The sequence below is a fragment of the Parambassis ranga genome, chromosome 10, assembly GCF_900634625.1.
Source record: "Parambassis ranga chromosome 10, fParRan2.1, whole genome shotgun sequence".
Lineage (NCBI taxonomy): Eukaryota > Metazoa > Chordata > Actinopteri > Ambassidae > Parambassis > Parambassis ranga.
In genome coordinates, this window is record NC_041031.1 from 155148 (window position 1) to 168090 (window position 12943).

Genomic DNA, 12943 nt, shown 5'->3' on the forward strand with positions numbered 1-12943 from the left:
TATATGCTTGCTTCTCTTCCTCCTATTGAAAATGACATTTTTTGTCTTTTGCCATCTGTGATTGTGCATTTTCACATTGATCTGTTGTTGTTGTAAGGTTCAATAAAATTACTGGGGGGAAAAAGAACTTTTCTGGTTCCGAGCATGTTCACACTCCGTGCCAGTTGGTGGCGGTAATTACCATTTTGTTCTTTTTCAACTGACAGGAAGGAAGACGAAGGAATAAGGGCTGGAGCGCAGCTGTGTTTGTGCTCAAATCTGCAACACTCAGGATGCCCGAGGAGCATTACAGCGGATCTCTTAGAACATTACTGGTATGTAAACACCACACGTCAGTGGAAGGCTACTTAAAAAGAATCTTATCGAAATGTTTATTTGTGATGTCTTCTCTTTTTTGTTACAGCGTTAGCGGTGGCTATGCTAGCTAGATTTGTAATACAACGTAGTTTGCGATCGCAACTTCTGATTTGGGAGAAAGTTAAACGAAACTGTGAAACGCTGAACGACCGCTTCTCAGTAGTTTCTCAATTCTATAAAGTATATAGGGCAATGTGTAAGGCTGTGTGTAACTCGTGGCGCGCTCATATGTCCCTTTCAACCACCATTTGTTTGATGAAAAACAGCATGATTATAAAGGAGAAGGACCTGGGCACTTACAATGAGCTTGGCAATGTGGGGATTCAGTCATAGTTTGACTGGTGATTATGTTGTCTGCTTATATTTGTTTTCGTTTATTGCAGTTCGGGCAAGCTTGTCCCGGTAATACTGTTTGTGATAATTGTTCAACTCATGTATTACAGATGTATTACAGATGTGCCCTGTAGCAACAGTACAGTTTATACCCGGTACTCCCACATTGCCAAGCTCTTTGTAAGTGCCAAGTCCTAAGACTTCTCATTTCTCTCTTTATAATCATGGTGTTTTCCATTCCACTTCATTGAACTGCAATGACTATGGTTGGAAACACAAACTCTTTCTATTGTATCTTAATGATGATAATAATTCTAAATCTAAATAAATCGAAATAAATCTATTGTATCTTAATAATAATAATGCATTGGTCTTATATTGAGCTTTTCTGCTCGGTTGGGCAGGCACTCAAAGCACTTACATTGAGACGCATTATTCTTTCACACCACATTCACACAGTGGCAGTGGTGAGCTACAGATGTAGCCACAGCTCCCCTGTGGTAGACTGATAGAGACGTGGCTGCCAAAGTGTGCCTATGGCCTCTCCGACCACAGCCGATTCATTCATATGCATTCATACACCAGTGAGTGCACTGGAGGCAATGCGGGTAAAGTGCCTTGCCTAAGAACACACAACAATGACTAGGGAGGAGCTGGGGTCGAACCGCCGACCTTCCGGTTATTGGACAACCCTGACCTCCACTGACCTCTTGGTCCTGCGTGTGCATTCATAGATGAGTTTTTATCATCTATTCTTAAACTGAACATGTCTTAATCATTGGTGATTTCAATCTGCACATTGATGAGCCATCTTGTAATCTTGCAACTGAGCTGTTATCCTCATTTCATCTTACAGTATGTCACAGGTCCTACTCATAAAAAAAGACCATACATTGGACCTCATATGCTCCTTAAACTTAAATGTTGACCAACTGTGTGTGCTGTGGGCATCCACATCTCAAGATTATTGTTCTTTAATTTGTCTTTTAATCTGGACCATATATTTCACAAAATGTTATAATTCAGACGCATTATAAATCAGAGTTTTATGGAAACATTTTTCCAGTCGTTTGACCCAACAGCTTTTGATGCTGAATCTTTTGTCCAGTCTTTTAATAAGCATTGTCTGACTGTTTTAAACATAGTGGCTCAACTTAAATGCAACACTTTCTGCCCTTGGATAAACAAGGATATCCTATCATTTAGGAGAAATTGTCGTAAGGTAGAGCGAAGATGGAAAAATCCACAAGTCTTGAAGTTTATAGATTACACCTAAATTGCTGCACTCAATGACATAATAAAACAGGCCAGATCGGCCTATTTCATGACGTTGTTACAATAAACAAGACAAATCTAAGTGTCTCCCCTTCTGCACCACTTGTTGACTGTGAGTGACTGTGACTGAGAGTTTTACAGTTTTTTGTAAACAAGGTGGAAACATAAGTGCTAACATATTGCCAGCAAATGAAGTTAGCATGTGCACAGTGCTCTTGGTCCTCTTTCTCCACTATCACTCTAGAGGAGGTTAAAGCTGGATACATACACCACAAGAACAAAGAGCTTTCTTCTCGCTGTCAGCGCTCCAACTACAAAATGACATTATTTTGTTCTCGGAGCGCTGTTTGGCAGCTCTCGCAGACACATGGCCCGGGCAGAACTTTTTTCTCAGTGGTGTGCAAGAACAATTCTGTGATTGGTCGTTAGTGGGTGTGATAAATGTGGTGAAGCACAAGAGCTTCTTCAGGTGCGCAGAACACACAGACTTGAAAGTACAACGACAATGGACAGTTTAGATGAGCACCTGGCAAACAACTCCTGGAAGGAGAAACACAGCGCACAGAGGAGATTGTCTGTCCAAAAGGTGGCGATGGCTGCATATTAAGAAATTAATCCAGTATTGATCCCGGTGTTACAGTGGCTCGAGACGCACATTAAACACCGGGAGACGGGATATATTATTCCAGACAGGTATCCACAAGTTCACAGAAATAAATTCACACAGAGGTCTGCTATACAGTCAGCTATACTAATCTTCTATCTATTGTCATGCTATACGCCCTCTTCCCTGAGCATTATCAGCTCGTTAGGCCAGGTAACCACGACTGTGCTCACAATTTGCAATACAATTGCATTGTCAACCTTTGTGTGTGGCGTGCGCTGCAGTGGGAGGGCCTATGAGGAGTTCTGCACACACGCTTCTCGAGGAGTATGACCACTCCATGCTGAAACCAACTGTTTTCTTGTTCTTGCCACCCAGGGAGCGGGAAGAAAGTTCTTTGTTCTCGTGGAGTATGGATCCAGCTTAAAGCTTTATTGGAAAAACACACGTTTTGTGCTCGGGCTCTAAAAACATACAGCACCAATCCTACCATATTGACTAAAGTGGTAGTGGGCAAGAGTGGGTAGTGCAGTGCCTGTTTTTGTGCCAACCTTGACTGGTATGCAGAACTGTTTATAATCCCCTCCACCTTGACCTTGACTGGAACTTGAAGCCCCCAGTTCCAGCTGAAGAAAAATGTAAAAGCATGATGCTTACTGTGGGTTAGCAGAGGCCCTTGAAATGAGGGCAGGTGTGTACTGATTCCTATTTAACATGAGTTTGAATGTAATTGGTTAATTCCAAACAGAGCCACATCCCCACTTATAAGAAGGTTATGCAACCACATTATTTTTTATTTTTACTCCCCCAAAAAGATTTCAGATTTCAATTTGTTTTTGGATTGAGTTGTACAGGTTATAGGGCACATTAAAGGTGGAAACATCTTGAAATTATTTATCTCTTATCTTTTTATATCACAAAAACCTGGTATTTTGACAAAGGTTTGTACTTTTTATATCTGCTGTACAGTGTGTTACGCGTGATGGCTTACCAAAATCACAGAGCCAACATTGTCTTTAATTCTTCATCCTTACTGCGACCCCCTTACTGATATTATGGTCCATCACAGTGTCTTAATGGACATATCGTGAAATGCCAATTAAGAGGACAGTGGCTACTATGACTTTTACTATGTTCTACTAGTAATCTTTTTTTTATTCTTAGTTTTACAACAACTTACAACAACAAAATAATGTTCCATAGATATATAGCAGGAGAGTTGAAGACTTTACCACATGGTCATGATAATCAACAAAAGAAATTCCATTATTCATCACAAACCACCTACCATGGTCTTTAACTGTGTCCAAAAGACAAAACCATGACCAAACCAGATAAACAACTTGGAACAGCAGACCAAATCAGTTCCCCTTTTGAACAAGATGCAAATGCAAAGGTTAAATGGTTTTGTTTTCTCTCTACTTATGTCTATTAACTTACTTTCCTGTGATTGTGATTCTTTGTCTTATGTCTTATGCTTGCAAAATAGAAGCACCAGACTTAAGGAGGGAGGGAGTGTGTTGGTGCAAAGGGCCAGAGACATAGACGTGATGGGTCCGAGGAGGAAGGCTTCTAAACCCCAGCCATTTGTGGGTAACAGTGGTGGGGAACTCATCCTGAAACCCAGTGAGCCTAAAGACTACATCAATGAGCTTTCACATGAAGTCCTCTGTCATATATTCAGGTACACCGCCCTCTTTCTGTTTGGTATTTACAGTGCATTCTGTAGTGCATCTTGTATGTGGGATGAGGCCAGAGTACCTGGAGAAAGCCCACACAGGAACAGGAAGAAACATACAAACTCCATACTAAAAGGCCTCAGCTGACCAACAGATTGAAACCCAGAACTGTCCTGCTGTGAGGCAATAGTGCTAACCTAGGGCTGGGCGATATGATGAATATACGTGATATATCACGGCTCGTCCCCTGTGGGATATAGAAAATGACTATAACGTCAATACTCGAGTATACAGTACATTCAATTTTCACACAGCTGCGTTTAGCCGTGGGCATCGAACCACATGTTTTTCCTCACTCTCTCCTCTCCACTCACAGAGAGATAAAACAAGCGCACCTACTTATGTACATCACACACTGTCGTGCTTGCAACGGCATACGCCTGACGGCACGTAGCAGCAGTAGCTCAGGTAGCTGTAGCTGCAAAGCTACAACAACAAAACTGTGTTGTTTCCTAAAAACAACACATTTTGAAAATGATTCGCCACGTAGGCTGTTTTAGCAAGCGCAAACACGCAGTGACGCAGGCGAACGGGAGAGAGTGAGACATCTGTGTTATAAAGATCTTTGCAGCACCGTGAGGATAGATCATAGAAAGTTTTGAAAGGCCTCTGGCTTCTGGCTCTGATGCCACAAAACTGAACCACTTCCAAACTGCCTTTTTTAGGGGTGACTTCTTCTCTGTTGGCTTCCATGTTGTTGGATACAGGTGGAGGAGGGCTGAGCCCACTTTGAACTACGGGAGCACAGCGGGGTGTGTCTGTGGTGGAAGTTAAAATTGATTTTCATCAAAACGAGTGGATAGAGCAAATTCAAATGAATCCATAAAATCGATTTAATACCCAGACCTAGTTTAATATCAGCATATATTAATGAATGAAGTATGAACAATAATGTTTTAATGTAGATGTATAGATCATACTGGCATTATTACATGCATTGAACTGTTAATTCAAGGCTAAGGCAAAATATTGAGATATATATCGTGTATCGTGAGATGGCCTAAGTGACATATGTTTAATTGAACAGAGACTGCATACCTAGGATTAAAACACATATTGTTATTTTGAATTAAAGTATAAGTGATCATGTATCGTAGTGACTAAATAACCTGTTTAAATATAAGAATGGCTTTGTTTTGCAAAATATTAGATTTTTTTTCTTCTGTTTTATAGGTACATCCCAATGAAGGATATCATGTGTATGGAGTGTCTGTCTAGAAAGCTTCGAGAGGCTGTAACTCTTACCTGCGAGTTATTAAAATAGTTGATCTATGTGCCGGTCACTGGTGGGAGTATATGCCTTCAGGTAAGAACCCCAGTAAAACCACAAAATCCCCCACATAAACAATTCAATTTGTGCTACTTGTACTGTGGTGTAATAGACCTACCGTCTCACCTGTGTAGTATAGCCTGAAGAACTAGGCATTAGACAGCTTCCTAGACTAGTTTGGCAGTCCTGAGAAGTATGCTAAAGTTTTTTTTTCAAGTTCTGCAACCTGGTCAAAGCCAGTAGAAAGAAAGCTTATTATTTTAAATCATTAAAGCTGCATTATTATTTTTATTTTTTTCTAAATATTACAATGAAACCCTTGGATAAAGTGACTATGCTCAAAGTTCTGCAGGAAAATACCCTAATTTTACATTTTTTATAGGGTGACATTTTTAAGAGGAAAACCAAAAAAAGCACTAAATGGCATCTTTCAGCAATTCCCAAAACATCTCACTTCATTAGGGTAGAGGACCTGCCATGACTGGTCTGCCTGCCAGGTGCCAGGCTGAGAATGGCTCACCTTATCAGGCATGCTGTTCCAACTCCCGTCGGCTCATTCACCATGTCTTTGTTGATTGGTACTGGCTGGGTAATGATAATGTTATGTTTTGTACAATACAACACTGTTCTGCCTTACTATCAAAACAGCCTATTCTGCAACTTACGTCCAATAAAATTCTGTGCTTTTGACAACTGGACGCCGACTGACTAAAGTTGCTAAAGATTAAATGTCTATATCTGATGTGAAGGTGTAGTGCTGCTTTACACCCTCAAAGTCAGCTACCACCTACCAGAGGGCAGCAGGTCAAACAGGGGAAGGCACGGTGGGTGCAGTCATTTGTGATACTAGTCACACTAGTCATGAACGAGAACCACCAGATACACAAACTGCTCCACTTGGGGCAGGAGCTCTCTCCCCACCCAGAGAAGACAATCTTTTTCCAGTCTAAAACTACAGCCTCAGACACTCAGCTGCAAACCATCCCATCCCACCACACTTGAAGGTCCTGGTTTGATGAAGCCAACAGGACAACATCATTGGCAGAAAGCACAGATGAGAAACTGTGGTTCCCAAACCGTATACCATCCCATACCATCTAACCCGTCACTACGCCTAGAAATTCTGTTTATAAAAATTATGAACAGAACCAGTGACAAAGGGCAACCCTGCTGGAGTTTAACAGGGAAAAGGCCTGACTTGCTGCCAGCAATGTGAACCAAACTCCTGCTCCGGTCATACAGGGAATGGACAGCCCTTAACGGAGGGCTTCGGACCAAGTACTCCCGGAGCACCTCCCACAAAAATGCCAAGAGGGACACAGTCAAATGCCTTCTCCAAATCCACAAAACACATGTGGACTGGTTTTGGCGAACTCTCATGAACCCTTCAGCACACTGCGGAGGGTGTAGAGCTGGTCCAGTGTTCCGCGGCCAGGGCGAAAACCGCATTTTTTGCTTCTGACTATAGGCTGAATTCTCCTCCCCAGTATCCTGGCATAGATATTCCCAGGGAGGCTGAAAAGTGTGATCCCCCTATAGTTGGAGCACACCCTCCAGTCTGCCAGTCCAGCAGCAGTGCCCCCAATTGCCATGCAGCACGGACCTTATCCACCCCCGGGGCCTTACACGATAGGACCTCTTCTTCAGCTTGCTGGTCCGGGGTTGCCGCCGCGACAGGCACCGGAGGCTTTGCAGCCACAGCTTCGGGCAGCCGCATTGACAGTGGAGGCAAAGAACGCTCAGACCCAATGTCCCCAACCTCCCTTGAAATCTGGGTGAAGCTTGCCACTAGATGGTGATCAGTTGACAGCTCAGCCCCTCTCTTCACCCGAGTGTCCAAGACACATGGCCGGAGATCAGATGACATGATTACGAAATCGATCATGGATCTCCGGCCTAGGGTGTCCTGGTGCCAAGTGCACTAGTGGACAACCTTGTGCTCAAACATGGTGTTCATTATGGACAGACTGTGACCAGCACAGAAGTCCAATAAGAAGACGCCACTCGGGCTCAGATGAGGGAGGCCGTTCCTCCCAATCACCCTTCTCCTGGTTTTACTGTCATTGCCCACGTGGACATTAAGTCTACCAGCAACATGACCCTCCAGAGTCCCAAGTCGGGGCACCATCCAGCACCCCTCCCTCCCCTCCCTATTTGATCAAGAGTCTGTTTTTGTGTGTCATGGTTTAGGCTTCACAGATAGCAGCTTTTTGCTTCTTTTGAGGAAAATGCCAGACCTGGAGCAGTTGTATGGCCTACACCCAAGATATCTGGAGAGGAGACGAGTCAGAGGCTACAAGGCCTTCAGTATACCTGGAGTCTTGGAGGCACTTCAAGCCTGTCCAAATCTGCTGGTCAGTACGTAGATTACATACACATGCGCACACATATACACATTTACCATATTCAGTAATCAAGTCACACTTTGTCCTGTGGGTACTATTAAAACAAGAGTTGCACTAGAAGAATAGAGTAATAAACTGCTCAAGAACAGTACAACTTTTAAATAAACAGAATCTACATTTACTTTCCTATATTTCATGCATTGTGTGTTGTCTGGTATGAAAGTATAGATGAGCCTTCCTCCTTCCTGCATTTAATGATACATTGATTCATTGCCAGCACCAGCTGAATGTAAGTGAAAGCGGTAAAACCTAATGTTCCATCACCTGGATGCTCATCACAGTAAATTTAACTATACACTGATAAAAACAAGACATCAGTTCATGTAAATGGAAAGTTACTTTAAAAATTCTAAATTATTTGTCCAATAGCCTAACTTGATCCTATTTTAGGGTGTTGAGACGTCCCATCTGGAGCTAGTGGAAGCCATATGGAACTATATGCCCCAGGTTCATATCCTGGGAAAGTTCCGCAATCGTAATGGAGCTTTCCCCATTCCTGCCGAGAACAAACTTACCATCCCCGTAACTGCAAAGGTCCAGACCCTACATCTAGTAGGTAAGTGGATTGGCAAAAATGACAATGACAAAGGCTCCGCATTAAAGCTGAGTAACAATGTACTGTTAGTGCATTATTCTGTGCCAAATAGACAGGCCTGAAACATGTAGCTATGGAATTTCTGTACTGATTTCAGAAGGTCTTCAGTGTCACCTCAGGTTTTAATAATGTCATTATGGAATTATAATAATTTTATATTATCATTATAATTTTCACACTTTGTTGCAGGTGTGAATGTTCCAGAGATCCCCTGTGTATCCATGCTCCGGCACCTTATCTGAAGTGGGTCCGTTTCACCAAACCACAGCCATTTAAGGACTTTCTCTGTGTGAGCCTGAGAACCTTTGTCATGCGCAACTGCGCAGGGCCAACCAACTCCCTAAAATATGTGCCCTTAGTCACTGGTTTAGCATCAGCTCGGAACCTGGAGCAGCTGGAGCTTGTAAGAGTTCCCTTTTTGGGAGGCTTAATCCAACATGTGGTGGAGGACAGCTGGCGGTCAGGTGAGGAGAACATGTGGTTCCACACAGTCTGAAGACCTATTTTACCTGAATAATATGTTTTGGGAATTTTTTTGGTGGCCAAGCAGCAAAGCTATGAGGCAACCGTAGGGATTGTCTGGCAGCAGTTAATATTTTTCTTACGCCATGGGATGTCTATGGCAGCCCATAGAACCATCTGCGGGAAAGTTGTGAAATTTTGCACACTGTTTTCAGAGCACTACCATGATTATTTCACAGTTTCATGTCAGGACACCCACGCTCTAGCGCCACCAACTGCTCAAATTTGGAGGTGCATTAATGTCGGTAACGTTTGACCTATAAGACTGATTTTCAAACAACTGGTACCATTCCAATGGATCGTGTATCAAGCCAATCCCAACCATATGCTGTCTTTTCCTCCTACTTAGATGTTTGGGGATTTTTTCAAAAGTGCAACTAAATTTTTAGCGGTCACATAGTTCGACTATCATCAGACTAAGCCTCTAAAAAGTTGGCACTTTTGTCTTTAGAATTTAAAGCATTTGCCTGCTACGGCCAATCAAATCGATGGCGAGGTCCTCAAACAGGAAATGAGCTCATCTCTCTGCAGTACGTATTGTATCCAATCTTGGTCCCATGACTCCTGACCTCTTCACTGTGGGTCACAACAAATTTGGTGCAGTCTGAACACTAAATGGTGCCATAATTACAAAAAATGTTATATATTGGCTCATTTCTTATGATTTGTTTGGGTTAGAAACTGAATTCCAAGTTCTCATCATACTGCTCGTAGTCACATTCTTGCCAACCTTTCATGTCAATATAATAATTATTATTATTATAAATTATTATATTGACATGAAATATTCACAGGATAGAAACAAAACTTTTCACAGATGATTTTCAGACCATTGCTGATATAACTTCCATCCATCCATTATCTAAACCTGCTATATTCTGCAGTGCAGGGTCACTTAAATGTTTTGTTTTCATTGTCCAGCCATCACAGCCAATCCAATTTTACGCCGAAGCTGCCAAACAGGAAGTGATCTCATTTCTCGGCAGCACTATTTTGTATCATAACCAATCTTGGTAACATGATCTATGACCCATTCCCAAGGAGTCACAGCAAATCAGGGGTATTATGGCCAATAGAGGGCGATGTAATTGTGTTGTGAATCCTTGGAGTACTAAAGACTCTCAGACTTAACTACACTGTGTTACTGGTTACTTCTGCCTCCTTTGCTGCTTGACCACCTTATTGCTGCTTGCAGCTATATCTTTTGTATGTTTTTTAAGTGTTTGAGTCATTAAGTATTAGGTTGCCAGATTTCTGGGCAAAATAATAGTGGGTGATATTTTTATTCATTAAGGGGATCCAAATTCTCCAGTGCTTGTTTAGTAGCAAAATAGAATGAAAAAATGTCTGTGAAGAGCAGTCACGATGCATTACACGATGTAGGTGAAATACTGTAGATGTAGTAAATCTAATCAAAATCATTCTAAGATTTGATGCAAACAAATGCTGCAAGCAGTGATGATTGGGCCGGCACACCTGCAGTCTGTAGGGGGCCACTGCAGACAGCAGCTTCTGTGCTTAACTGAATCACCAATGTCACCAGCAGTCGTGAAGTGCCATTTGTTTTTCTGTCCAAGTTTTTCAAATAGTTTCTAAAGTCATCATGCTTTTATTTCACCCATGATTTCCAAAGTTAATTACTGCTGTGGGTAACTGCCTCTTTTATACTCCTTACATTGTTAGCATCTCCAAAGTGAGGGAGTTGTATGCAGAAAAGTTATACTGTATTTATATGCATTTATCTGTGTCTTTTCAATTGTTTTGCTCTTTTAAATCGTTATTTGGTCTCATGTGTATCTCTAGGAGGATTCGAACATTCACACAATTGTCTTTGGAGCCTGTAAGAATGCTTTGGAAGTGGACTTGGGCTACCTCATTATCACTGCTGCTCGCAGGTACCAAAGCATCAAGTCATCAGTTTAAGCTAAAGGCTTTACGACATAAATTCAGTCACTAAATTCACACACACCCCATTTCCTCACTAAACAGGATTCTATATGAAAAAAAATCTCTGCTCTGCCTTGTTGCATAAATAAGCTTGTATACATTGAACAGTAAAATTGCTGCTCTGTAACAAGTCAAGGGTTCAGCAGTACTGCCTATATGCTTCAATAGTCTTGCTTTAAAGTTACAAAGTTACCCTACAGACAGAATATTTGAAGGCAACTTATTGTGTGAACACAGAGATCAATGAATATACTGGATTAGCTTCTCTGTATGTGTTTATGTGTATCAGAATTTCTTAAAATGCGAGTACTCAACATAATTTTAATATAATTATCTCTGTCTTTAACAGACTTCATGAGCTGCGTATCCAACCTTCACTGACTAAAGATGGAGTCTTCTCAGCTCTCAAAATGGCTGAACTAGAGTTTCCTCAGTTTGAGACACTACATCTTGGATATGTGGATGAGTTCCTGCTGCAATGTTAGTTCCTTCTATTCAATATCAAGCAGTGTTCTGGTGCATTTGTGCAGCATTTTATAGAGTGTAGGACAAAGATAGTAGGCATAATTTCTAAATGATTTATAGTCTATTTCAGATTGTAGTGCAGTCTCTAATCTTCCACCATGAAGCAGCTGGTTTGTTTTTTGCTTTTGGGCAAGCAGACAACACAGTCTCTTAGTGGGCTTCTTCCTCGACATCGGAGCAGAGTAATAGTCCAGCCCCTCTGACCGCAACTTCGTGGCACCCCCACAGCCAGACGGTATGATGAAGTGCTGCGTTTTTGATAACTTTTGGTCCCTTTTCAGCACGATTGGACAAATCCGCTAGGAGGAGTTCGTAAAGTGTGGGGAGTGAAAAATGCAAAATGGTGCAGTTTTTTTTAAAATGGCGGACTTCCTGTGCGTCCTAGAGGATATCTCTAAGGCACTTTTGTTCTCGTCTAGAGGTGATACATATGTGTAGTGTAGGTCCGTGTCTGTAGGTCAAATAGGGAGTCAGATCTCGTTCTAGGGGGCGCTGCTGAGCCATGTGGCCACGCCCACATATGACGATAAGGTGATATGAAAAGATGCACAGGGGCTGATGTCATGATAGAGTAAGAGGCAGGTAGGATGAATAAATCAAGAAAGACAGCAGCTTTCTCTATGGTTTTTTTCAAAATGGCGGACTTCCTGTACGTTGTGGAATTTCATCCAAGAGGCTTTTTTTCTTGTCACAAAGCAATACATCAGTGTACCAAGTTTCAAGTCTGTAACAGTTGCAGTGAATATTTTCACACTTTAGGGGCCCGGCAGAGCCATGCGCCCACGCCCGCCAATGGCGACAGTGAAAGTCGCGATTTTGACCCCCTGAACGAAAATCACCAGAATAAGAATGATGTATAATAATAAACGCTTGCATTTCAGGGCTCTCGCACGTTTTGTGCTCGGGCCCTAATAAGAGAGAGAGTGCAGCAAGATAATATTCAATATAGAAAATACCAACAGTAGAAATAGTTTTGCCAGGACCCTCCTGTCACCCACCTGCTGCACTGTGTCCGGAGGACAGCTGCTTGCAGCTTTAATCTTAATTCAGTTTAATGTGCCTTGAGTCCAGGGGGATAAATAAATAGACGTGTGTTTAAATGCAGGTAAGATGAGCCATTTGGAGCTGGTGAAGTATGGTCTGGCTGATGTTATTGAAAACCCGGGAATCATCACTGATATTGGCATAAAAGTGGTGAATGAAGTGTTCACTAATATTAAATACCTGCTCATCTATAACTGTCCCCACCTCCACAACCCTCACCACTGGATCACAGGTAAATCTATGATTGCATATGAAATGATAACATTTGTGGTTAGTAAAAGTAGATGCAGCTGTCGTTTGCTGATAGTGTTGACACTCTTGCTTGTT

At 42.0% G+C, this 12943-nt stretch overlaps 1 protein-coding gene across 1 annotated transcript in view; it reads left to right on the forward strand.

The window, feature by feature from the left end:
• Positions 1–205: 205 nt before the first annotated feature.
• Positions 206–12943, forward strand: part of fbxo38 (F-box protein 38) — a 28762-nt gene continuing 16024 nt past the window's right edge. Inside the window, 12 exon segments of the mRNA XM_028415777.1 lie at positions 206–314; positions 4059–4253; positions 5482–5546; positions 5549–5614; positions 7769–7932; positions 8374–8539; positions 8768–8809; positions 8812–9042; positions 10904–10910; positions 10912–10995; positions 11397–11527; positions 12678–12848. Coding sequence (XP_028271578.1) covers positions 4120–4253; positions 5482–5546; positions 5549–5614; positions 7769–7932; positions 8374–8539; positions 8768–8809; positions 8812–9042; positions 10904–10910; positions 10912–10995; positions 11397–11527; positions 12678–12848 — 1261 coding nt within the window. The 5' untranslated portion in view covers positions 206–314; positions 4059–4119.